Source organism: Toxotes jaculatrix, chromosome 5, assembly GCF_017976425.1.
Source record: "Toxotes jaculatrix isolate fToxJac2 chromosome 5, fToxJac2.pri, whole genome shotgun sequence".
NCBI lineage: Eukaryota > Metazoa > Chordata > Actinopteri > Toxotidae > Toxotes > Toxotes jaculatrix.
The window spans coordinates 28157426-28185130 of NC_054398.1; the positions used below are offsets into that span (position 1 = coordinate 28157426).

General features: G+C 44.0%; 1 protein-coding gene across 2 annotated transcripts; it reads right to left on the reverse strand.

Moving 5' to 3' along the window:
- Positions 1-27501, reverse strand: glg1a (golgi glycoprotein 1a). Of its 2 annotated transcripts, XM_041037664.1 has the most exons (26): positions 27136-27501; positions 17624-17653; positions 17393-17479; positions 16534-16749; positions 14956-15159; positions 14725-14796; positions 14308-14494; positions 13851-14065; positions 13135-13256; positions 12757-12858; positions 12452-12605; positions 11764-11805; positions 10843-11067; positions 10302-10364; positions 9350-9463; positions 9072-9160; positions 7791-7908; positions 7268-7360; positions 6854-6991; positions 6445-6568; positions 6206-6348; positions 5852-5953; positions 5142-5249; positions 4660-4780; positions 3684-3790; positions 1-3128 (listed from the first exon to the last, which is right to left on the reverse strand). In XM_041037664.1, exons 1-26 carry the CDS (start codon positions 27466-27468, stop codon positions 2961-2963), a joined length of 3477 nt encoding a protein of 1158 aa, XP_040893598.1. In that variant the 5' UTR covers positions 27469-27501; the 3' UTR covers positions 1-2960. The 2 variants fall into 2 exon arrangements, with proteins under 2 accessions (XP_040893598.1, XP_040893599.1); XM_041037665.1 differs by lacking the exon at positions 11764-11805.
- Between the last annotated feature and the right edge of the window lie 204 nt (positions 27502-27705).

Consider the following 27705-nt stretch of genomic DNA (forward strand, 5'->3'; position numbering starts at 1 on the left):
TAGAAACCTTGCAGACTTTATTATTATTAACAAACCGTCCAATTTTCATCTGTACAGAACAACAGAAAGAAACCAAAAGGAAAAGTGGACAGGAAAAAAAAATTAATCAGATGACCAGGAGAACCATGGATTCAGACACAAAACATCGTTTACAAAGAGGTTTTATCATCACAAACTTAAAGTCAAACGTTCTAGTCATCATCGCTTCGGACAACGAGAACACTGCGAGGAACCGACCGAAGATCACTCAGCATCCTGCACGCACTCACGGTGTGAAACCTGTGGGCAACACACACACACGCACACCTGTTATCCATGACACACACACTCAGACACACTCATGCCCACGTGCTCCTCGGCTGGGTGCTGCAGGGGGTTCTGGGATGTTCTGTACAGCAGGGTCCCTCAGCGGGACGGTGAGTAGGCACACTCTGATAAAACTGAAGTCAGATGATGGGGGGGAAGAAAAAAAAGCGAAGGCAGTTCAACGAATCCGAACGTCTCATGTTCAGCAGGGAGGGCAGCGCTCAGCACACCCGAGCTTCAACAGGTAGAAAACAACGATCGGTACAGGCTTCACGGTACGGTACGGTACGGACGTTAACAGCCTGTCAGCACTCGGTATCAGTATACTACACATCATGTACACGAGATCGGCTTCACCTGGGAGAGGAGAGATTCGCGAAGTCGCTCAGACGCAGTGAGACCAAAAAAAAAAAAAAAAAAAAAGCTCGCGACTCTGTGACGGACGATAAAACCGGAAACCTCCAGCAGTAACCTGCACAGACCAGGTGATCACCAACTGATCACCAACTGATCATCAGACCAGTTTGATCATTTAGCTTTAATGCTAAAGTCACAGATCTAAAGTCATACTGTCCTGTAGTTCGTCTCAGCCCGGTCACACACACACACACACACACACACACACCAGATTTCAGTTTCCAGCTTTCACACCAGCCCTGACGAACCGAACCGAACCGAACAGGACGGGCGTGAAAGCACGAAAAATAAAACCTTATGTTCGTTAAAGTTCGATAAAAACCGTTTTATTTCCTGTTAGATCTTTACATCCACAGAACTGATCAGTTTTAGTAGCATATGAAAGCAGTGGTCATCCCCAAAGCATCATCACATTAAAGATGTCGATGTACCGACTCAGAAACTACACGATCGATCTTTTCCTGTCACCATCGCACAGCTCGTCTCACATCAACAAAGCTTTCCGGACTCAATTCAGTCCAATTCAGTTTCTAACGTGCTGCAGAAACCGAACCCACTCTGCCTACCAGAGAGGCGTTCACTGCCCTGCATGAAAAATCAGCCAGCTGCTGAAGCAGGCTGAAGCAGGCTGAAGCCCGGAGGACGCCGAACCTTCACCGCCTGCATCCCCTCCTCCTCCCCCCCTGCAGGAAGGAGGGACGCTCGCTCGCTGGAGAAAAGGCAACCAGAGAACATTCAAATCATAGAAAAAAAAAAAAAAAACTTTGTCCATTAGTAAACAAATAAATAAGGCTATGACAAAACAATATATATATATTTATAGATATAAAAAAAAAAAAGAACGAAAAATGTGCAATGATTCCAGTATCATCTTTACACAAAAATGTTCACATCTCTATAATAATCTAGAACCTTTCTTTTTATTTCTTTATTCTGTTTTTTTCCTGCATTGCTCTCAGCTTTTCCGTACCAACCAGCGTGAGACCGACGGCCACTCTGCAAGTTCATGACTGGGGGGAAAAAAGGAAAGCCAGAGAGAGAGAGAGAGAGGGACAAGCCAGTTTGCCCAGTACGTCTGCTCCACCCAGTTCAGGTTCAGAACGGGATCACCACTGCTTCTGTGGCACAATGGAAAACAAACAAACGTCCCAACCGGCTGCTGGAACGGTGACATCGGCTAAACTGGGAGCAGCAGGTGGATATGGTGCATTTATGGCACAGGTTGGACTGAGAAAAAAAAAAAATCGGACTGCATTAAAGGAGAGCTGAGGTCACCAGGTCTGCTGTTTCAAAAGTCAAAAATAAAATTAACCACTAATAATTCCCGCTTTTAGGAAGAGCTCTGAGCGAGCCGGCTGGGAGTGTTTGTGATGCGTTATCCCCTCCTTTCTTTATCTCATCTGTGGCTCGGTGAAGGGCTGGCTGGTTGGCACCGCCCGTCTGGCAGTCCCACGGCGATAAACCTAACTAATACACATAAGCAAAAAAAAAAAAAAAAAATCCCAAAAAACCCTTTAAGCAGGACACAAACTAGAAGAATAAGGTGGTAGAAAGACAGTTTAGATCAAACAAACACACACACACACACACACTCACACATACACACTCACACACACACACACTGTAGTCATTAAAATACTGGAGTCATTAAACTGCTCTATACACGAGCATTTCCCCATCCCACTTCCCACTTTCTACACATTTACACTATGATTTCATTCACCTCCCTTGTCCCTAAATTTTGATCTTTGACCCCGTATCCTTACAACCCCCCACTCCCCCTCCCCCTCTCCTCAGACACCCCACCCACCACCACAGCAACGGGGGGAGGGAAAAAAAGAAAAGCGGAGTAATACTGCATCTACATCAGGTGAGCGCAGGTAAAACTGCGGGAGGACCCGGCTCAGAGAGAGAAGAAGAATCAGAAGAAAAAAAAAATCTGAAGAAGAGGTGGCGGTGGGCGTGGCCTCTTGAAGAGTGGGCGGGGCTCATGTCAAAACAGCACAGGTGAGTCACTGATCAGGCCCACTTTCAGCTGCGGGACTGTGAGTAATGTCACTCAAGAGGAAGCAAGAAGAAGCGAGGAGTGATGATGGATGAAGCGCGGCGAGAAGGACTGAAACGGCAAAGTGGAAAGGCAGGTGGAGTTCTTGCGGTTGTCGGGGGGGGGAGGGAGGTCTGTTTCAGCGGTGGTCGTTTCTCCTGTGGACGTGTCCTGACCCCAGAGTGAGCGTGGTCTACCTGTCCTTCAGCTCCTGAGTCACGCGTTTGGTGAACCGGCCGCAGAACAGCCCCACCAGGAAGAGCAGCGCCACACCTGCACCAATCACAGTCAGGATGTAGTTCTTGGACGGTGATGTCATCACCTGCATGGCCAGGTCGGAGAAACCCTCAGCGGGAGCCACCTGTCGGAGCGTACAGACAAGACAGTGAAAAACAAACAAAAATATATGAATATATTCAAATACAGGTAGGCCAAAAAACACTTTCAAAATAAAAGTCTCATTTTAACCAAACTAAATGTAACTGAATGCATCCCCTTTGAAACAATTTTCAAAACAAAAGTCCTTTTAAACTAAACTTTAAACCTTTCTAATCTAACACAGATTTTATGCAGCTTCCTGTCACCTGTCAACAATCCATGCCACAATAAAAGCCCTTTAAAACTATACGTTACTGGACCTCAGTCAGTTTAATAAAATGCAGCCACATTAAACAGATAAAAACTTCATTCAGCTCGTTCCATTATTAACTCTGCTGCAGGATCACACTGTTAACAGCAGAGAGGCTCCACACAGACGCCTCCACAGAAACTTAACGGCACAGCTCCTGTTTGCTTCTGTGGTGTGAAGACCTCAGCGTGTTTCCTGCTGTCTGTCACATCACCACCAGCTGTGTTTTCACAGTGTTTGGAGGTTTGGTTTTCGCTGACAGTGTGAAGAAGCCGGGGGTTTATGTACCTTGGCAGCGTAGCTCCACATCTCAATGCGATCCTGGAGTCTCTTCTTGCACTCCGGCTGCAGACGAACACGTTTGTCCTGCAGCGCCTCCATAAGACACGACATCTCTGAGGAAGCAAACAGAACATCAAACACGTTCACTTGTTATGTTGTGTTGATTTGTAGCTGCTCTGTTTTTATATAGTGTAATATATTTTAGTTTTAACACTGATGCTGATGTAATTAAACCTGTGGGGGCATCTGGTAACTGAGTGGTTGAGAAGCGTAACACGTAACCACGAATGGTGCTGTGACTTTTTCAACTCAGCCTTTCGCTTCTTATCGTTTCCTCCTCTTTCATTTCCTATCAGGCTCTCGACTGTCTCTATCAAACATGGCAGTAAGGGATATGGGACATTCCAGTACAACCAGAATTTTGTGAGGAGAATGTAAACTAGGAATTTATTTCAATTTGTGTTTAATTTGTTTTATTATGGAATACAGTTTTATGTTATTGTTATTTGCGTGGGTATTTATTTCCTGTGTTTTGTAATCAGCCTTGACAGGTTACGATGGGGATGTCGTAATTTCCATGTTTTCTTGAATGAATAAACTGAAAATCTAAAACCAAATAAAAGCAAAAGCAAAAATAATAATAACCTTGAGAGAAACCTGTTGATTAAATAAACAAAATAAACTGAACCTGACATAACATTCAAATAGCTTCAAACTTGTTGTGGGTTAATAAAAAGAAAAAAGTTGCCTAAAAATATCTAAACTGCTAAACTGACAACTTTAATGTAAATCTCTAATGGATAATAATAATAATAATAATAATACCTTTTATTAAAACACTTGTGACAAACAGCCTTGAACTTCACGGCACCATCACAAGAAACAGGCCAGCAGATGTAATAAAAAATGAATTTTGCTTTTCATGTGTGAGTCAGAGCTGAGGTGTGTGTTTGTCTGTCTGTCTGTCTGTCTGTGGACTCACGGCGCCCCCTGCCAGGTGGGATGGCAGCACAGTGGTGTTTGATGTCCAGAGCGCACGCTGTGTGAAGGACAGGGTCGACAAAGATGTCCGCCTTACTTTCCTTCAGCATGTTCAACACCTCCTGCAGGAAGAAGAGGAGGATGAGGAGGTGAAGGAAGAGGAGGAGGAAGGAAGGAAGGAAGGAAGACAGTGACAAGGAAAAACACATTTTAAGATGATGTGCAGGAGGGAAAGGTAATTAAGAATAAAAGGAAACAAGAGGTAGATGTGGAGAAACAGTGAAGAGGGAGAGGAGAAAAAGGAGGAACAGAAAAAGAAGAGGAAGGTTTCATATATCAGAAAAAATGGCAAGATTTGGTAAAATATGTTTTTTTCTTTTTCTATGTTAACTATAAGTTGTGCATTCATGCCGGCTGTATGTCATGTTGCTGGGGTTTCCGATCCCCTCAGTGGTCAGTGAACGCAGCAGCAGGTTTGTTTACCTTCTTACATCCTTCCTGTTTGATCTTCAGCAGGTTGACCTTCAGACACTCCTCCACCTGCCCTGTCTGCTCCTGTGCTGCTGCCTCCTCCGGACACAGCCTCGAGATCTACACACACACACACAGACAGACACACAATCAGTAATCTGCTCACTGTAAACAGTGCAGAGTAGATTAGCAGAAAAATGAAAAAAGACTTCCACACAGCTTTTTTTAAAAATCTTTCTTCTGTGCGCGGGGTGACATCTTGTGATGGCTTGAATATCAGCAGCATCAGCTGTAGGAATTTTCCGTTGTCGAGTTTCGTTAAGGTCAGTCTGCTTTTGATCTGTGTTCAGCATCTGGCTGCAAACCAAATGTCCTTTGGGATGATAATAAAAACTGAAGCTACAGATTTTGACTGCACCTCCCTGAGTGACTGTGATAACACACAGTGGTTATGGAGACACAGGATATCTGGCCATTATTTGCTACTTTACTTTTCACAGGTGATGATTTCACACATGAACATTTCTTCCTCTAATTTTACACAAGCAGCAGGTTTTCATTAAAATGAGCGGAGTAGTTTCTTCTCATCCAATCAAATGCTAAGTATCTGCCGTGAGTCTAAACATGAGCTGATAGATGTCAACCGTACGTCGACTTTGGAGATTTAAAAACATTTTAAAGTGCTGCAAACAGCAACCAAAACATTAAGAATGAATGTGAACCTCCTGTGTGCAGTGGATCTGCAGCTGAGGGTCCAGTCTGTAGTCCAGCGCCGACTCCTGCAGGATGACCCGGATCTGATCCTCACAGTCTGACGATAAACGCTGCCGCGACAGACCAACACAGAAACACACGCATGAATATTTTCATGTTATAGACAAAATTACCTGAAGAACTAATCGCAGATCTTTGTGAATTCTCAATTTTAGATGAGGACAGCTGACAGTGATTGGATCAGACTTAAGACTACAATATTCACATATCACACGCTGGAACAGAGTCAGCCTGGTTAGTCACACTCATCAGCTCCTGATGTCCTGATGTGTGTAGAGTTTAGACAGAGGTGTGGTCCTGACCTGGTCGGCGTATTTGAGTTTGAGGCAGGAGATGACCTGACCCTCCAGCTCGCTGTCTGCTGTCGCCTTGTTCAGGATGGACTGACAGAACTTTGGGATGTCGGCTTTACAGGCTTTCCTCAGCACCGGGTTCAGCCTGTAGTCTGGACACAGAAACACACACAGAAACACAATGTGAGCAGTCGTACTTGTGGTCCTGATGATGCAGAGACACTGGTCGTGTGTGAGTGTGTGTGTACCTGTGTTCTGAGTGATCTGTCTCTTAGTGATCATCTGTTTGCATTTGGGATCCATCAGCTCGCTGTTCTTGTTCTGTTTCAGACACTGAAGAACGTTCTTCCCCTCCGACTCTGTACAGAACCGCTGAAACACACACGGAACGGCTGTTACATCCGGGTCCCTCATAAAAACCCACACAATACAAGTTTTACTAACTAAGACACAAACACATATTGGGATTTTGGGATCATTTGTGACTGTTAAAGTTTGAAAAGTTCCCAGTTTGACACACGAACCATGATTCAGACCCAAACACGACCAACACCTACCAATGAAAAATAAACCATCCTCTTCTGAGGGAAAGTCGGGCCCCCGAATTTTTCAAGAGGCCCTTTCCTGATCACATGTTGCTGGTTTCACTGGACCTACCCTGATCATGTGCTTGCAGACTCTCATCAGCTGGTAGTCCAGTTCAGGATCAACCATCTCCACCTCCTGCAGCTTGAAGATCCTCTGGTGGCAACGCGAAGTCAACTGACGCTTGTTCTCCTTCAGACACTCGATAACCTGCAGAGAAACAGATATTCGGATCAGAACTCTCAAACTGCAGATAATAATACTGCCACCTGCTGGACACAGACTCTGACTGAAGTGTCCACCACCGTCTCAGGTCTACTGCAAAAACTAATTTCATAAACTGAATTTTCTCCTGTTTTGTTTTTTTTTAATTTTTATTTATTTATTTTTCTTTAACACCCGTGTTGAGGTTTGATAGTGAAGTTAAATTTGCATCTTCGTGGCGTAAACAAGCAGAACTGTGTGTTTGCATGTGTGGCCGCTGACCTGTGCGTTGCCGTAGGCCACGTTCTGACATAATCTGGCGATGTCCTGCTTACAGGAGTCGTACAGCTCCGGGTCCAGACGGATGTCCTCCGACTGCAGAGATTCGCAAAAGGATTTAGTGGATTTACAGGAAAATGCAGAGCCAAGAAAACAGAGAAACTTTTAATCCGTGCAGGCGGAGAAAAAGAAACTCAGGCCGGCTTAAGGAAACATCTCAGCATCTCGAGACACATGAACAGTCGGATAAAAACATCAGAACAAGGGCTCAGAAAAGAAAAGCAGAAACTTACTTACTTATTTAAGATCTCTACTGAGGTTTTACAAATGTTTGACTGGCAAGTTAGACAGTGTTTTACTTATAAAATGGTCATTTTCTTTCAGTGACATGGTTCGACTGCTGTCTGACACGACTGACATTTACTGTGGTTGGACTTCCTGTCTCTGCGCTGCTGTTTAGTCTCTGGGCAGCGGTTCACTTCCTCTCAGACTGACAGTGACTGTGTCGGTGTGTCAGTGAACGTACCATCTCCACCTCTTCCACCCGCAGCTGTTTACGACATTTGACGGAGACTCGCTGCTCCTTGGCCTCCTGCAGCGTGTCATTCCTCACCGTGGTGCTGAGGCAGATCACTACGTCCACCCTGAAAGACAGGAAGACAAAAAGGTCATTCACCCAGTCTGAAATATATACGTCAGGATTCTTTTTCCTCCTCTCTGACGAAGGGAAAGTCTGTTTGTGAATCCGTCGTGGAATAAACAGCGACAGAAACATTGAATGATTTTTTTAGATGAGCCGTCCAACAACTAGTGTCAGAATTAGGCTGAATGTCAGTTTTATTTCTGACAGGTCGTCTGCAGCTTGAACTTCCACGTTCTGATTTCACTCGTGGCTGCTGTCAAAGGATCTGTTTTAAACTGCAGCGAGCTTGTTTTAATATCAGTGGAGCAGTATGACTGAACTGTGACATAAAACTGAACTTTGCTGCAGAACAGACAGCCTGTATTGTCTGCATCTTACCACCATAACAATTTCCCTCTGAGGGATGAATAAAGTATATCTATGTATCTATCTGCAGCTCCATGTTTATTTCTTCGTCTTATTCTCTGTTCATAGCAGATTGTAAAAACCGAATGCTGCCTTCTCTCTCTATTTTCTACGCTGAGGACGTGGATGTCTTGTTTGACATGCTCTGCTTTGCTCAGCTTCAGAGATTGAAGTCAGAAATGAGTAGTCAAACTCTGTAGCTGACACATCTGGGATGCGATTCCTCAGATGTCAATCAGTAAATCAGGCAGTGCCACAAATATTTTCGGTAAAATATATTCATATGTCTATATTGACATGACTGACATACAAATATATCACGAGTGTTTGCTCAGTGATCTAAATATAAAACCAAAAAAAACACAACCTGCTCAAAACTGATCATACACTGCGGATGGATGTTTTCTAACATTCCAAAAACCAGGTTTGTTTTTTTTTCCTAAACCTTGAAAATGTCCTTTTTCACATGTCTGGTGACATTTCAGAAGTTTCCTCAGTATTTTCTGGGCTGTCAGATGGAAAAAAGGCTGCTGGCAGCGAACGGTATAATTCAGTCACCAGTTTCTTCCCAAACACTGAGATCTGAAAACCTCGGGAGGAGTTTTGGAAAAACTGAACTGACCAGCCACCATTTACAATAACACCTGAAAAACATTTGCGAATTTGGAAAAGTGTATCTAACAAAACATCTATGCTGAAATGCAGACTGCTGCATCTGCTGCAGTCTCTGAAACACCACTTTGATTTTGTGTGTCTTACTTCTTCTTGATGTTGGGACACAGTTTGAGGACGTCTTCCTTACAGGCCGTCTTGAACTTGTAGGAGAAACGGAAATCTTTGATCTGAATCTGAGGACAGAAAGACAGACAGAGCTGCTTGTTGTAGTTCATACGTTCATATCATCATCATGTCACATCACAAGTATTAGGTTAAGATCAGTCAATAGTGATAAGCAATAAACATGTTTTTTTTTGTTGCCCGCTGATGGTTTCTTTTCCTGTCGAGCAGAAACAACACGTTTGCATCAGTCTGCTCACCAGCTGGAAGTGTGTCACCCCCACCGCACACTTCTCATTCATCTCCTTCTGGTGTTTGTTCTGAACCAAGCACTCCATCAGATCCCCAGTGTCTATCTGATTATCAGCTACCTCCTGACAGGAAGAGACCAAGAGATACGGGGGGTGGGGGGGGGGGGGGGGGGGGGGGTGGAGAAATATATATGAAAAACACAAACCAAAAACATTAAACAGTCCTCGGCCATGATGTCAAATTTAATTTTGTAGTATTTCTTAATATGGGTTCTCTACACTTCTAACAATGTTCAAAAAAAGTCTGTTAGGCGTGTTAAATGAATAACCACCATGGTATAAACAGTATTATGAAATATTTGACAGCTGATATCATGTCAGCATATGCACGGTCATTCTGCAGTTCAGCGTCTAAAACGCTCTGATGAAACAAAAGAGAGATGATTAAATGTTAGATATGTGCATTAACACTTTGCATTAACAGTTCATGTGAAACTCAAGAGCAGCTGATCTCTTCTTTGGAAGGAGTTCAGCCAATAGAGGAAACGCTGCCTGCGAAGAGCTCGCAACATTCTCAAGGACTCCTCTCACCCTGCAAATGGTCTGTTTCACCTCCTGCCCTCCAGGAGGCGCTTCAGGAGCCTCCGCACAAGAACCAGTAGACTCAGGAACAGCTTTTTCCCCCACAGCTGTTTCCTTATTGAACTCAGCCCCTCTGTAACCCCCACCCTTTGTAATTGATGTTCGTAGTATTTTTTTCTCCTCTTTTTTTTGCCATATCCTGCACTTGCTGCTTTTGCACTTCTGATTAGATGTTAAACTGCATTTCGTTACCCTGTCTCTGTACATGTGTAATGACAATAAAGTTGAATCTAATCTAATCTAATCTAATCATTCTAAACAATTCCTCCTCTAACACAAACTGGATTTCAGAAGAACAGTGAATTCAGAGCAGACGTACGTGGCAGTGGGCCTGGATGACGGGTTCACACGCTCTCATAAGCAGCGCCTCGATCTGAATATCCTGAGGACAGAACACACAGTAAGATCACACAGTCAGTCAGTTCTGGTTAACCTGTTTTTTATTCCATCAGGACGACTCATAGTCACAGAAGTCAGACCTGTAAGTGGTCCCCAGATAAATGTGAGGGGCCACAAAACGACTAAAGAAATTACAAACATCTTTCTCTTTTTTTAAAATTTCTTTTAGCTCTATCGGCTCCTGAAAATCCTTCAAAATCTGTTCACAGTTCACGTCCACACCAACCATAATCTGTAACAAGTGACTGTCACAAGTAGACTGATTAGTTTTAGATCACAAGCCAAAAATGTTATGAACCACTGAGTGAGAGAATGAACCAGGTTATTTTTCCCCACATTGACACTGTGCTGGAGAAGAGAGAAAACTGCAACCTGATGGGAATGTGTAGCGCAGAATGGGGCTTTGTGTCTGAACCAGAGAGAGTATTATGGGATGCCACAGCGACAGATGTGGTTGTTACCTCTGACTCCAGCTCGGTCAGGTTTCCCACGACTTCTCTGCAGACCAACACCAGGTCCTCCAGGTGGTCCTGCAGACACTCCAGCTCCTGTCCGGCCTCCGTCTTCTCGCTGCACCACTTCCCGAGGTCGGTCATACAGCGTGTCTGCAGCTCAGGGTCCAGCTTCACGTCCAGTGCCCTCTGGTGGAGAATCCTCTGCACCTCCACCTTACAGTCCCTGGAGAGCTGCGGGACGACGATCATGACGTCCGGTTAGAAAAAGCCCAGAGAAAAACTTCCCTCCCATTGTTCACACAGGCCTTAAACTGATACTCCACTCTACAGTTTTAGTGATTCTGTCCTTTACAAACATTAGATTAGATCCAACTTTATTGTCATTCCACTTGTACAAGAACAGGGTAACGAAATGCATATGAAACATATTTTTACGGGTGGTAAAAGTTGGTAGATTCATAAGTAGGTTTATTCAGAGAGTTACACAGTTATGCTTTACAATAAAAGACAGACTGTGTACAGTGGAGTTTCAGAGCATTAAGGAGGGGAACATTGTCGGGGCAGAGCCACGCACCACAAAGTGTTTGTTATCAAAAAAAAAAAACTATATTTGGGTGGAGTATCACTTTAAGGAGAGCTATCACATGTAACAAAAGCTGATTTTATCAAGCAGTTAAATTCACTGCAGCTGATTAATGAGCGTAACCCCATGAAGATTCTCCATGATCGGAGCTTTGTATTGATTGTTCACATCACAGCTCACCTCACTTGACTTTAGCCTCTTGAAAATCAGCTCCCACATGCACCAATACCAGATAAGAATTATCCCCCCAAAATAATCACGTCCCCTACAAAACCACCATCATGATAACAGACATGTCCAGTTTCCTGTGATTTAGCATCAGTTTAGCAACAGGACGTACTCACAGCGAAACCATGGCGCTCTGCTTCAGTTGCCCCATCGGGGAGCTACGAGAATATTCTCTGGTCAGTGAGAAGGTTCACACAAACTTCCTCCTACCATTGTTTTTTCCATTTTCTTCTGCATACAAACAACCTGCTGTAATACATGTATTATAACTTTAGACATTTAGCTGGTGCTTTAAATCATTTCCAGGGAGTGTAGGAGTACAGACAGCCTAAACTTTAGCATAGGGAGGTAAAAGTTCAAATTCCAGTCCAATGTCTCACTCACTCCCTCTGGTATCTGGCCATCCAGATTTTAATGCGTTCAATTCTATCTTATTTTGAGATCTCTGCAGCTGACATTTCTGCTGACACCCCAGTGTGATGGACATGAATGGCTTTTTGTTTGTGCTGCTCACAGTATTAAATATAATTCCACGTGAAGAGCAGCAAATTGTATCCCTGTGACACAGATTATTATCCCTCAGCCACCACGTGAACAGAACTGTTAATTAGAGCATGGTCTGAGGATTATCTCTCAGCACCAGCTAAGTTTTTTCCTAACTTTAATCTGTCCAGACAGACAATACTACTGGTAAGTGAAGAAATTATGCTTATTTGCGATTTGGGTGAACTGATCCTTTAAAAAGGAGAGCGATGAGCTCAAAGGTCACACTGTCCTCCTGCAGCGATGGCAGCAGAAACTCACCCTGCGTCCTTGCTCCACGGAGCGGTAAGCGTGGCGGTACAGGCACGAGAAGATGGCACCGGCCGGCATCATCTCGCTGGTCTCGTTCCAGCCGTGAGTGTGACAGAGCCGAGCGGCATCACCCTGACATTTCTTATACAGGATGGGATCCAACCTGGCCAGAAACAACAGAGAATAAGGTGCCAAGGAACAGACTGGCTCATCAGTCGTCATGTCTCAGTACAAAGTCGCTGCAGTCGCCACAGATTTAGTCACTGTGGCCTACAGTTTCTAACCTAAACCTGATTAAGGTTATCGGGACTTACTTCCAGTCTCTGGCGATGAAGTACTGCAGCTCCAGCAGCCTGTGTTCACAGTCCTCCACCATCTTCTCAGTGTACAGATGCTCCATCAGACATGACAGGATCCTGCGGGGATGACAACACATTCACATCTAATTAGATGTTTGGCACCAAATTCACCGAGAACACTGCAGACTCAGATGTCACACACAGAATGACCCACTTTTCCTGAAACATGATCACTTACTCTGTGGAATGCTGTAAAATGAAAGGTCACTTTGCCTTTATAGACATTTCAACTTTTAACAGAAGTTACTTTGAATCCAATTAGTTTAAAATGTTATAATCCAGAATTACAAGAGACAGAAATATAAAGTAATGCATGTCGTGAAGACGACTCACATGGGGTCTCCGTTGCGGATGTGTTTGCAGGCGGTCTGGATGACGGACTCACAGGCCTCGTTCAGCGCTCGGTCGATACGGTAGTCGGCTCCAGGATCGGCTTCCTGGATCAGAGTCTGGAGCTGAAGACGGAAAAGAAAAAATATCCATCAACAACAAAAATCTGGTTCCAGATCACACCAGCTGGAAGCTCTCCTCTGGGAGATGCTGAAAGGGGTTCTGGGTAATGTGGGAAAGTATTTACTGAGGTAGAATGAGACAAGGCATGTTGAAAGTAGGTTCTGGCATCAAGAACTGGTTCGAATTTTATAACATCTGGGAATTTGTGAAGTAACATGTTCTTCATTTTTGCTTATTGACTCTTGAAAATGACTTTTCAGTATAACAGACTACTATCAACTAACAGAAAATGAAAAAAGAGATTTTTTACTTTAGAAAAATAACTTGTTGCTTTTAATAAATGAGCTTTTTATAGATGCTGAAGCAGCTATAAATACAAATAATAAAAAGAACAGGAACCAGGATTAAACAGGCAGAATCGGAACTGGAAACTATAAACTCTTGCTGAAACCCAGGCCCTGATGAGGGTGGATGAATTTTACAAAAATATAAAATCCACCTAATAACATGTGGTCTATAAAGTACAAATTATTATTCCCAGCGACTCACCGCCCCCGACAGTGTTTCGGTTACAGTTAATATTAACGTGGACTTACCGCCCTCTGACAGTTGGGGTCGATCGCTCCCATGTCCCCTCGGCCGACCCTCATCAGGCAGTGCAGCGTTCGTCCCTTGCGGTGCAGACCGGAGCAGTGGCCCTCGATCTCGCTGCGACAGTGCAGCACGATTTCAGGACTCAGTGAGAAATCCTCCATCAGCATCCGCCTGTAGTCCATCATCTCGCCCTGGCACTCGCCGCTGACCACGCGACCTGAAAGCACACATACATTACTGCTGCAGCCTTATTATTACTTTTACTTTTTCAGTGCAGCTGAGTGCAAAGTTTTTCACTGTGGACTGGACTAGAGCCGGACTGACAGACACGTGGGAGGTTCACTGTGTGTGTGATTGACAGGTAATTCGGCTAATAGTGGCTTCTGACTGTCAGAGAACATTAATTAGTGGTTGGACTGAGAATGATTGGCGGGTTGGCTCAGAGGCGGAGCTGCTCACCTCGATGCACAGCAGACTCCAGGCAGAGAAGCAGGTAGGACAGACGAGCTTCGCGGGCTCGGGGCATGTTGGTGTCCACGCTGCAGCGGTACTTCCTCAGGTCCGACTTGCAGGCTTTGGCCAGCGAGTAGCTCACCTTGTAGTCCTGAGCGATCAGCTTCTGCCTGGTGGTCAACGCCTCGCGGCACTGAGGACACGCAGCCGCCGTCAGCATCACAGCAGAGTTCACAACTGTCCCATTAGATTCTTCACTTTGGGTTTCACTCCGATGTGACAGGCCACCATCTAACCTGGCTTCCAAAGCCTTACTCACAGGATATAACCTTCTCTAAACCCACTTAGTGAAAATGCTAATCTATTACTCTCAAAGAAGAAGATGGAAAAAAAAAATTCTTAAACAAAGTGAACAGCACTCACCCTCTCGGACATCGCCTCCTCAAACTTGTGATTGAAGAGACATTTGTAAACTCGTCCCTCTCCGGCCAGAGTCTGAAAAATCAAAATAAATTAAAAAAACACTTCTTTTATCTGTAAATAACTTTATCAGTCAATAATTCATATCAATGTGACAGAGGTGACCGATCATCGATAGTCTGCCACTGAGCCATCAGACTTCTCGTGCATATAAACTCTAAACTAAACCCTCACATTTTCACAGAAGCGTTCGCGGTCGTCACGGCAGGAGAAGTAGAGGTAGCGGTCCAGGTGGAAATCATCCGAAGAGAGCTCAGCGACTCTCATGATGGCCTTTTTACACTCGTCTTTGATGGCGTGTGCCCCTGGCTGCTCCTCGGCCTCCCGCACCAAACCTTTCTCCAGACAGGCGATGACCTCCCCCTGGGAGTGGACGTCCTGCACAGAGGTCAAAGGTCACAGCGAGAGCAGAGTTACAGCAGGTGAGGTGTCACGAGGACAATTTCTACAGGACAACGTGAAAATACCGCTTTTCCTACACATGTAGTGTTTCTACCCAACACCTGGAAACTGAAGGACTCTGTTGTTCAGAAACTTTTTCGTTTAATTCCACACTGCAGCCATTGTTGTTTAGACTGTACCACGACAGTCTCTCAACTGTCAACACATAATTAAGATATATAAGTTATTTTGATAATCACTTGTTTCAGTCATCTTTCCAGAAAAAACGCCAAACATTTGTTCATTAGCACAGCTCTGTGCTACAGCTTAAATGTCTTATTCGTACTGGTACCACTAACAGTGACATTACTTTCACCCCGTAAATTGTTTTGTCAGAGCGCATCAGAGGCCAAAGGTAGGAGGCGAGATCTATCTGAGTGAAATACAGAGTCGCCGCGGTCAGTCTAACCTCCACTCCGACCTGCTCCACCCCACAGAAATGAGCCGCCACAACAAATTCCTGATAATGAAACCAACTCCGCTCCCGCCGACAAATAAATAATTTGCTCTGACTCCTAATTGTGCCGACGTGATACCCCATAATAACTGCGTGTCTAACGGGCTTATGAGGTTTAGCTCGGCGGGAAACATGTTCCGAGGAGATCGATTCGCTCTGCTCGCTGACAAACTGCTGTCAAAACTTCTTTTCTCATTCCAGCAGAGTCACACTTTTTTTTTTCTGGATTATCTGACTGAGAGGAAACTGTGATGCCGGTTAATCAGACCCACCACAAAAATGTGAAGGCTTCTTTTAACCCGCCCTGCTGAGGACAACCAACATGGCCTGCCATCACTTCATTTGGTCCTACACCCACCAACATCACCAGACGCATCTTTTCCAGCTCTATTCAAGCAGCAGACGACATCTCGACCAAAGCATCTGAACCCTGTAAGACGAGTCAGATGCTTCTTCCATGACCTGTTTTAACCTACTGAGTTCCCACCTGCATTGTCAGTTACGCATGTCAACACGCATGTGCATGTCTTTACACTACAGCAGTGATAGAGCAAAATCTTATCACATCTGAAAACCAGGGAGGACGTTAGTCAGCAGTAATGAAGCATTTCCTGCAGCATGTTTCACGTCAACATTTAAATAAAGAATGTTTATATTTATTCTTAATTCTACCTTTTAACCAAAAAGAATCACAAATGGGAAGAATCATCACTGGGATTCAATAAGAGAAGAGAATGAACAGAATCTAGTTAAACCTAAACTGAATTCACCATAATTAGAGTCCTAATTAGAAAATGCAGCCAGTTACAGGTAAAAATTTGATTCTTTACAGAGGTTCGGTTTCTGCGTCTCACCTTCTCTATAGTGCTGATGCTGCCGCAGACTAAAGCGTTGATGTCGTCCAGACACTTGTCCAAGAAGCCGCAGATCAGCCGGTAGTTACTGAAGACGATGGTGGTCATTTTGGTAATGTACTGGCTGCACTGGTAGTCGCTGATGTTGCTGCGGTGATCCACCAGGCAGGACACCAGGTAGCCCTTCCCCGGCTCCTCGGCCGCACATTCTTTAATCTGTGTGAAGGGCACAGACAGCGTCACGGAGTGTTGCAAGCGCTGACTGATGTTTTTGTCATTTCCACTGTGTACAAGTTGCACAGTTTCTGTATTTGCAGCCTGTTTCCTAATGCTATGTTATCAAAATGGTAAAAAAAAAAAATTCATTCATTCAGGCTGAACTACAATCACACAGCCTGCAAAGGAAATGAAATTATCAGCAGCACATGAGGGTCCTTCTGGAGATCGGGTCATTTTTAAAGTAATTACGGCCATAAAGCAGTTTAAAACAGTAATATGAAACATGCTAATGGTTAAAGAAAGGACTGACAAACTGAAAACTCCAGGACAACTCCAGGAAGTCAAACTGGCCTTTTTTTAAAAATAACACAATGGCTGATCTATTCATACAAATGCATATTTTCATTTCTCACAGATGTGACACACAGATACTAAAAAAAAAAACCAGCATTTTCTTTACATAAATCAGTGATACTGGTTGATATAAATGGACTCTTCTGCTCTAGTTTCCAGAAAGATTTAATTTGCGCTAAATCTTGTTTTGTACTGTGAGGAACCCAAATACGTTCCGATCATTTCCCTGCAGCAGCAAAGAGGCTACAGTAGCTGTATCTGTACTGACAGCAAACAAGTAACTGACCTCAGAGATGGTCGTCTTGCAGACCTCCACAGCTACAGACTCAAACTTTGGGTCGGTGGTCAGGTTCCGTTTGTAGTTCCACAGCAGCTGGAGGGGAGAAGATACACGAAACATCTGGATTACACAGATTTCCTCATACTACCCACTAACTGTACTAACTAACTGGATCATGATGCATGCGTGCAGGGAAGCTGTGTTTCTGGGTGTGACACCTGAGGTGTAGACACTTACATGGTTGCATTCGGCAGCGATCTCAGTTTCCTGAAAGAGAAGAAAGAAAGGGGAGGTTAGAGTGTGACGTGGAGGTCGGTGCAGGGGTCCAGATCATTCTTCCAACGGCTCCGTGCCTTTGAGTCCAGCTAAGATGTACAGCTACGTGAGTTTCAACACCAAATATGGCACCACTGGTCGACCACACTGCCATTTCTCAAGCAACCTGAAACATTTCCCGCATGCCCATAATCCACTGCAAGTTTGTCAGCACTGTGATGGTGCGTTCAGGGGGTTGTCGTTGAGTCTAGCGGCAGTATCAGACACTGGCGCTTTGTTTAAACCTCCATCAACCATGTCACCAGAAGAGGAGGACGCACCTTCATAGGTGGCCTCCAGTGAGGCGGGGCCCCTGACTCAGGACACAGCTTCTGGAGTGAATGTGGAGTTATTTTCATGCAGTGCTTTGCTGACCTGAGGTGAACCTGTCTGACTTCCTGCCTCGACCAGCAGCCGAGCTCCTGCAGACCAACAGCCACCCCCGACCCCGACCCCCCCCTCCCCAAAACAAGAGAAAACCCTAAATCCCTGCTGTATTCCCAGTGGAGGACGTGCAGTGTGTGTGTGTGTGTGTGTGTGTCTGTGTGTGTGTCTTCGAAATAACAGCTCTGCAGATGGCCGAAGAGTTTCTGACTGTTTACCACATGGCAGCCACAGCATGGGCCAGGAATAGGCCGTCTGTGTGTTTGACTAAGCATGAGTGTGTGTGTGTCCTATTTACAGTGTATTTTACACACAAGTGTCACGATGCTCTTCACACAGACAGTAAATGCAGTGTGATGAGGGGGTCTCTGGCCGGTCGTACTGAGGAGAGGACGGTACGGTGGGCAGAGGACAGACAGATGTTATAAACAGCACTGGGCTGACTCAGTGGTCAACCGGGGTGAAAAATAAATAAATAAATAAATGGTCCTGCGAATGTGACCCAGACTAACCCATAACAGCTGACACACCCACCACCAGAGCAGCTAGCTCAGATAGGGCCCTTCATTGTTTCCGTTAGCTTTAACAGTATTGGTACTGCTTTGAATATTCAGGATGGTTTCTCAACATGAAACAGCTTCTTTGTGATATTTCAACATAAATAACACAACATTCAACATTATTACTGGTGGATTTTCATCAACACACTTCACTTTGAATTGTAAGAAGTACTTTTATTAATGGCCTCAAGTCAATTAAAACACAGTCCAGCACAGGAGACCTGATTTATAAGAGCCACCGTGTAAAGTGTCATGTTTTAGCCGACTGAGCCACAGTTCACTCTGGACTTTCCTCCCATTTAATCTTTGTATTTTCAATTAGTGGAAGGACATTCTGAGCTATGAGGGGACACTATTATCTATGAACTACCGTTTCTTTGTAAATTGCCTCAAAATCAGTGCCTACCCTTTGAAATAAAGTCTAAAGTCTTTGAAATAAATCTCTTAATCGATATAGACACACATTTCCTGGAAATTGTGAAACTCTTTGCAGATTAAACACTCAAATCTGCGTGGCTGTTCTTGGCAGTAAATTAAATGTCTGAAAAATAAAGCTACTTCAACACAGATGCAAAAAAATCTTTAGGTTGCGACACTGCAAATATTTTGTTTGCACATTTACTGATTTTGCTGTTGACGCAGGCTCCACCTGAAAATCTGGTGCGGCCAACTGACACCTGAAAGCAACATGATATTGTCCTGTAAAGTCACAGCACAAACAACACAACGTCAGTGTCAGCAAAGAGTATAAAAGGCGGAACATACAAAAACAAAAGGAGACAGACTTTTTCTGTGCTTGTGGACCGACCACCGGTCCACAGGGAGGAACCCCACCTCTGCACATGCTCAGTCCACTTCTGGACTGCAACAGCCAAACATCACATCACACCCTCTCACAGTAGCACAACGCAGTTAATGTGGGCGTCTGCCAGCTCTGTCAGGGGACCTGCAAGATCTGCTTTCAATGCTGCGTTGATTTAAAAGCCTAAATAAACTAACAATGATGAAATGAGAGCATTTCCAGTTCAATCGAGTCCAAACTGTTTTGTCGATCTCACTCAAACGGACTGACCAGCTGTTAAGAGCTGTAATCCAACACAGCGGGAGGAAATAAAACCAACACAGCTGACACACCCATTCACATACTTTAGAGAGACTGAAATATTCAGTGCCCTTTTGTTTACCGACGTTCCAGTTCCACTCAGCGAATGTGAAAAATCTGACAGAACCTCCGTCTCATTTAATAGCTGCAGCTAAATTAAACTTAATCAGCTCTCCTCGTTTCGTCTTGGGAAAACCAGCGTGAGGCTGAGCTATAATTGGAAGTGGGTGAGAGGAAGAGAAGGAGAGAGAAACTGACACATGAAGAGAGAGAGAGAAAGAGGAGCGAATCCAGAGGGGAAGCCAGCCATTTCCAACACCTTCTGAGCTGAGAAGCAGAGAGCACAGCAGCTACGTGTTAAGATTCATACAGCCTTCATCTTCATCGGTGCTTTCTGAGCCCTGCCTCCTACAGCTGACAGTCACTGAATCCAAAAACTACTGAAAACCTACAGAAGGAAATCTTATTTGACATGAAATTACTTGGATGAGCTGAATTCCATAAACATCTGACATGAGGCGAGTTTGAGCAGACTCGCCCTCTGTAAACCCGAGTGCACAGAACACAGAAAAAAAAAAACAGGGTAATCCCCCTCCATTCCTCACAGAAATCAACAATGATTATTTCATGTCAACTGTCAATAACAAGGCAATTATTTTTACTGATTATAATTGATTTGCTTGGTCTATAAAATGTAACGTAATGCTAACAACAAGAGGAAAGCAGATGTTCACATTTAAGAGGCTGGAACCAGAAAATATTTGGGTATTTTTTGCTTGAAAAATGATTTAATCAGTTCATTGATTTTTAGTTGCAAACAGCTGCACATTAAATTTTCTAACGCATTTAGAAGATCTACTAATTGTTACAGCTCTAAATGTAGGCATCTATCAGGGCTGCAAATAACAAGTCTTCTTATTAACAACTCATCATCTATTTTCTCAAACCAATTAAAGTTCAGTCCACAAAAGTGTCAGGATATCTTGTTTTGCCCAACACTGTTCAAAACTCAAACATATGATCCACGATCAAAAGAATTGCAAATTCATTTCTCACAGATTATTCGATTAACCCTTTCAGCTCCACCACTTACACACATACATACAAGAGATTTTAATGCCTCAGAGAAGAGCAGGTCCAACAACAATAGACAGCACCGCAGAGCAAAGAGCCACAAATGAAACAAAAACAAAGACACGGCGAAAAACTATTGTCAGTAGATCATCTCCAGCAGCCGCTACAAGGCCAGAGCTTGACACAACCACACTGATAAACACTGAGCTCACTCAGTGAGCGATGCATGCTGCATTTTCTGTCAGCCAATTAAAGACTAATCAAGGACGACCGGAGGCCGCACATCAGCGAACAGAAACTGTTTAAGCACTTTTCTTGATTCAGGTCAGTCAGAACCACTCTGCAGCTTCAGCTGACTCTCAGCACACTGTTTTATTTGGCTCTCCACCCAGAAGACGGGTGCTTTTTTTTTTTTTTTTTTTTTTTTCCCTGTTTAACAGCTGGATAGAGCAGCATTCAGGTCAGGTGTGTGACAGATGTGTGTGTGTTTGTGTTGCTTTCACCAACACTGGAGACACAAAGACTGAAAAGAGCTGGCGACGCTGACATTTCATCAAACTGTGAAATGCAGCACAAGCAGCAGCAGAAATCTTCAAAACAGGAAACAACAAATTAACTGTGCACACACACACACACTTGTATTTATATCTCTGTGGGGACACTCACTGACATAATGCATTCCCCTGCCCCTTAGCCTAACTTAACCATCCAAACTGAAAGCCTCACCAAAGCCCAACTCTAACCTGAACCCTAAAACCAGGCCTCAACCCTCAAAGTGCCCTTTACAGTTGGGAAGGACCGACCGAAATGTCCTCACTCCATAAGGTCTACACTTTTTTTTTGGTCCTCACAAAGACAGATGTACAAGTACACACACACACACACACACACACACACACACACACACACACACACACACACACACACACACACACACAGAGAGTGTGTATTCCCTACATATAACCATAGTAAGTACCTGTGATCAGAGATAAGCTGAAACCAAACTGTGTGATTACATGGGCGAGTGTGTTTTTAGCTCAGGTACATGTTTGCTTTGGGAGTGGTTCGTTATCCTTCAACCAAATTTACCTTCATTAGGTTTCAACCGGACTCTTAAAGTCGTCAGAACAAAACAAAATACGTTCATCAAGACCCTTCACATGATTTATTTAAGACCCACAAAATAAAAGTGAAGAGATTCAATACACTGGACTGAAGATACTGATCTGTTTAACACGAACCCAGTGGTTCAGAATTGATTTGACGCTGTGGCCTCTTATGTGTATTGGTAGGGTTGTACCTTGGTACTGACTTTCACGACCAGAACAATAGTTTGAAGCAATCTGTCTTTCACAAACCAAACAAATAAATGACTGTATAAAACTAATGATTAATGTCATTATCAACACAACGTCAGACTTGAAAAGATCAGGATAAACGTGTTGGCAGTTCAGTCTGATTATCAGATCACTGCATCGCCTGAGCCTTATTTAAATTACTGATATCAACAGTGTTAAAACATATACAGCAGTAGCAGAGCTGCAGTTGGATGAAGACTGGTTTGGATAAATCGACAATAAGCCTGAATGAACCATAGATGTTGGAAGGGCACAAAAGGATGTTGCTGAGCAACCGGGAACAATTTTCTTCTTCTTTTGGGCACAAGACCAAAATAACTTTATCAAAACAAAATAAAAGGTCCTGTCTTTGTTCAGGATAATGCAAAACAGGCCCATGAAAGCTACAGTAAAGCTGCAGTGATTCAGTACCCAGAGATGCTGAAATGTCTCTATTATTGCTTTATTATTAAGACCGACAACCTGCTCCGACAAGATGCTAAAAATCAGATCACTCACATCTCTGCAGCTGCTGTGTGAGGTAGAAAAAAACAACAAAGCAGCACAGATGGCACCACTGTCATCTTCAACTACACACCACTATCTCTCTCAAAGTCAAAACCTCTGTGGAGGGAAAAAACATATAATATCTGACATTAAAGTTCTTTCATTTCTGGTTCATTTCAGTGCTGAACATGATATTAAACACCAGTGGCATTCCATTTACACAAGTAAAATGTATTTGTTGGCCTCTGGAGAATTTATTATGAATGAAAACAGGTCAAATCAAGCAGTTACTGACGTTGTTTGTGTGGTTACATCTGACTGCACAAACTTTTGTACGTTTTGGTATGCAGCTGTTTTTCCTAGGGTGGACCCTGTAGTTCAATGACGGAAAATCTTACTGCGACAGCAGTGATATTTTAGACAATAGTCTTCTTTCAAGTTTTTGGCAACAACATGCACAGGGCTCTTTCCTCTTTCAACCTGACAATGCTCTGCGTACAAAGCCAGGTCTCAAAGAAACAAGTATGGTGTTAAGAAGCTGACTGGCCTGCACACAGCCCTGACTTCAACCCCACCTAACACCTCTGGGTTGAAGCAGAACACTGACTGAGAGCCAGATCTTATCACCAGTGAGTCCAGACCTCACTGACGCTTCTGTGTCTGAATGTGGGCAAATCCCTGCAGCAGGTTCAATGTGTGCTGGGAGAACTGAAACCACAAGACTGGAGCAGCACATTATTGTGCATGATGTCAGAATGACATGTTCAACAATCACATAAGAACAAACATGTATTTACATGGTTTCATTACTTGCTTTTGCAGCATAACCAGCAACTAAATCTTAACTCTGCTTTAGAGAAACCCAGTAATTTTACTTGTATTTAAGTTCGGTAAATGTAGTTTTTACATTCCCCTGTCAGACTGGGTGTAAAAACACGACTCCTCGGTATCAGTAAGCAGTGAGGATCAAAGCTCCAAGAGAGCCTTCTGGTATTAATGTGCTAAATGACAACTTTCAAAGTGTGCACAAACTGAGTGCGACGGGGAGGACGACACAATCTCAGACACACTGAGGCTTCACGTAGCCGACAGGCCGGAGAAAAATCTTCAGTCTCCAGAGCCTCCTCCCTCTGGACTCTGAGGCTCTGCACCACGTACACAAAACCACAGCCACCAGCAGGACCGACAGCGGGCAGGCCGGAGACACACAAAAATGCTACAAGTCTAAAAGCAGCTCTTAATCTCACCCTTGAACCAGAGAGCCGAAGCAGCAGCAGCAGCAGCAGCAGAGTGCCAGCTGGGTGGCTTGGGGCTTCACACCAAAGGTGGACAAGCTCCGCGGTAGCTGCTCGGCAGCAGAGTTCGTGTGGGCGCAGAGAGACGAGACGTTACAACTGAAATCTGGTTTCATTCAAGAATCAATACGTTTCCTACAAAATACCGCTCACAAAGGGTTTTGACTGGTGACTGACTTTCCTTTTGTTCCAAAGAGAAAAATAGATCTGGACAACATATTAATGTACCTGGCATATCCAGTTCTACAGAGTCTGTGTGAATCACTTTGATAAGAAGCAGATGTGATGGAGAGGGTGTTTAACTGATGGACTAAATTACACGATCCATCAAATATACACGTTGGTAATCCCACTCAGTGTATTTACTTTAATACAGCTAAAGTACATGGACAGTTTTTCTGTTAATATATTTGCATCGTGTTCCCTTTGTGTCGTTTAAATACATTTCATAATGAGACAGTTTCCTTTAAAACTGGTTTTCATCTCCTTTTTTCCACAAGCAATAACACGTTTAAAGCCTGTAGGACTGTAAATTACACACAAGAAGCAATCTGATCTTTTTGGTTTCTTTCAGTACTTTATCTTGCGATAAAATACTGAAAGAAAATGTTATTTCCAGTTCAAGGTATCTTATTTATCTGAAGAAAAGTGTGAGCGTGACTGAACCAAGTACGAGCAGCTTCTTCAGGCTGCAGAAGTGTTAAATAATACTCTGAAAGCCAACGTATTCTGCAGGAAAACTCAGACTTGCTATGGTCTTTTCAAATTTTTAAGATGTCTGGAACTCGATTTGCTAAATTCAACTGTGGTAAATACCTCTTGGTGCACTGTCCAGTGAGAACTCAGCCCAAACCTAAACTCTGCTTTAACACAGGAGTACAAACAGGAGTGAGAAGTAAAGAGCAAAGCAATGTGTCCTGATGAACAAGTAAAAGATTCCAACACAGGATGGATCACAATACCCAAAAAGTCAGAGCTGCTGTGTGAGGTAGAAAAAAGACAAAGCAGCACAGATGGCACCACTGTCGTCTTCAACTATACACCACTATCTCTCTCAAAGTCAAAACCTCTGTGGAGGGAAAAACAAGAAATATCTGACATTATTTATCTTTTTACTGACTTGCACACCTCATACACTGTTTCCTTCTTTAAATACATTCTTTCTTTAGCGGCTATTGTTCTGCATTTTCTGCACAGAGGCTACTAGACCGAGTATTTCATGACAGCTTTTACCACCAGAGAGGACGCTGTCTTGTGATTCTGAGTAACCAGATAATGGGCACAAACCGAGGCTTGTCTCAGCTGCTGTAAGCTCCTGTTGTCGCATATAGAGAGCTCACAGTCTGCTGTAGTTCTGCCATAGGCATAAGCAGCTAATGAGCTTAAAGAAGTGAGTGAGCAGTCAGCCGCCACCCAACCAACCAACAGCCACAGTCCTGAGCTGAGCTCTGAGGATGCTTCAGTGGGCCTAAGGGTCACAAAAGCAACCCAGTGATCTGAAAAATCACAAGTTCACACAACGAGCAAGGTTGAGGAAGAAGCTTTTTTTCCCCCCACTGTGAGACTGAGAGTGTGAAAGTAAGAGATGAGTAATCCTCAACCTCAATATAAACCTCTGGACTGAGGTGGAACCAGATACACAAGACTGCTGCGAAACTCCTCGTACATCAGGAAGAAACAGTTCTGACTAGAGTGTGAATGAATGTGTGAGTGTGTGTAAACACCTCCCTCCTCCACCAAACCACCACGGTTCTTCGATTTCAACAGGCTTAAATTTAGTTGCGTAATGAGAAAAGCTGGTGCCAAACTGGAGCTGAAATAAATGAATCGACTGGTTGATCAATAGAAAATTAAATGCCAAACGTTTGATGGTTTTTCCACTATTTGTGACAATATTTTGACTCATTTTTTAGTTGATGAATTAAAAGAAATGACAGAAGGTACAAAAACCCAGAAACCTTAAAGTCACTGGCACTGGCGAAGGACGTGGGAGTTTTATATTTCTCTAGTAACATGTCAGGGCAACATTCACTACCCCACAACCACAGTGACTACTACACTACTAATCCTGGTGCAGCCTGGGGCTGAAGAGGGAGGCTACTGACAACCTTTCCCAGGGGAGCAGGAGAGTCTCTGCTGACAAAATGGATTTTAACTGCTCTGTCCGCCTCACATTAACGTTAGCTACAAAACAGCTTAAAGACCAGGTAGAAGCCGCCAGCATTCATTAACCAGTTCAGTTAACCATCCAGTCAGAGACAAGTCATCACAGTTTAGTGCCGTGTAACGTTGTAACAGTCTTAACTTAACGGGAACAGTGTAATTACAGGTTTTACACAAAGCCAAACATCAACCAGTGAAAGGTTTGGTGACGACTATCTGGGCTAACATCTCAACCAGGCTAGGACTGCTAGCAGAGTAATGGCATGGTTTACCAAATAATTAGCTGGCTTAAGGTTAACTAACCTGGTTTACAAAGTTAACGGGATATTTCCAGGTCTGGCCAAAACATCTTGTGTTTAATTGCTGTCCTGTTCTGTCACGCCTGCAGCTTGGCAAATTATGTGGCCAATCTTACGTTTAGCCGCTAGCTACTCCAAATTCAAGTCGCATTGTAACCATCTACGAACTGCCCCGATAATCTACGAGTTTGTTATGTTAAAACTCTCAGTGAAATAACTGAAAACAAGCCCATCGCAACTCAGAGATAATCTATGACACCTACGTCTTCTCATAAATTCGGCCTAAAACGTTCCGCAAAGCAAGCTTTATTTCAGTGTGATACAGATGTTTTTCTGCTGATCGATGGTACGTTGCCCCTGTTCGGTGTATTCAGGGGAGACGTTAAAGACAAGAAATGCGAGGCGACACGATTCACAAACTTACAAGTCGTTAAAAAGGAAGGCGCCATTTATGACACTGCATCATGCCGAACTGAAGAGTGGATGCTGAACACTCTGAATATGCGTCCATTTTTATTCTTCAGTCTATGCAATATTTAAGACAATATCATAAGTCATAAATTGCTGGCTTTCTGACGGGCATTTACCGTGACGTTCTCTCAATACTGGGGCTAGCGACTGGCTAACGGTGGCAGCTAACGTTAGCAGGTCCGTTCAGCAGGCACACCCTGCTTCTTTCCCTGCAGCCACAAGTCTCTGTCCCGCAAATTTACCTCTTTCTTGTCCTGGAGGCACTCCAACACTGCCAGGTTGTTGTTCCAGGAATGTCTGGGGCAAAGCCGGGCCAAGTCCTCCTTGCACACAGCCTCCTCTGCCAACTTCCAGCCGGCAGAGCGCCTCCGAGAAAGCGAGGCCCCAGCACCCAGGTTCCTTTCAGCGGCTCCCGGGATCACCGCAACCGGCCCAGGACCTCCGGGTTGATTTTGCTGGTTATCAGGATTACCAGGAAGTCTGGCGACTACATTGTTATCTCCGCGAACTGGATGCACAGACGACAAGATGCACATCAAAAGCAGGAGCAGAGGAACACGTATACAGTCCGCCATCTTCACAGAGCCAGTCAGCCTGCTGCTGCATTCAGGAGCTGTCGGAAATATGGAAACTAGGAATAAAGTTGCAGACGTATTTTTTTTTCTCTCCAGGATGGCAGTGAACAGTTCATGAATAATTCATGAGTACCTTTGGGCTCATGCTCCGAGTCATCCAATCGCACAGCCACCATGAAAACGTCTTCTCCCGGTATTTATTATTACTTAATACAGACACATAAAAAGTATAAATGA

Coding starts and splice junctions, on each gene's coding strand:
- glg1a (XM_041037664.1), bottom strand. CDS start 27,468: ATGGCGGACTGTATACGTGTTCCTCTGCTCCTGCTTTTGATGTGCATC. Junction 16,750..17,392: donor GCAAGACGACCATCTCTGAG/GTCAGTTACTTG, acceptor CCCTTCACACAG/ATTAAAGAATGTGCGGCCGA. Junction 6,569..6,853: donor TCTGCAAGCACATGATCAGG/GTAGGTCCAGTG, acceptor TGTGTGTTTCAG/CGGTTCTGTACAGAGTCGGA.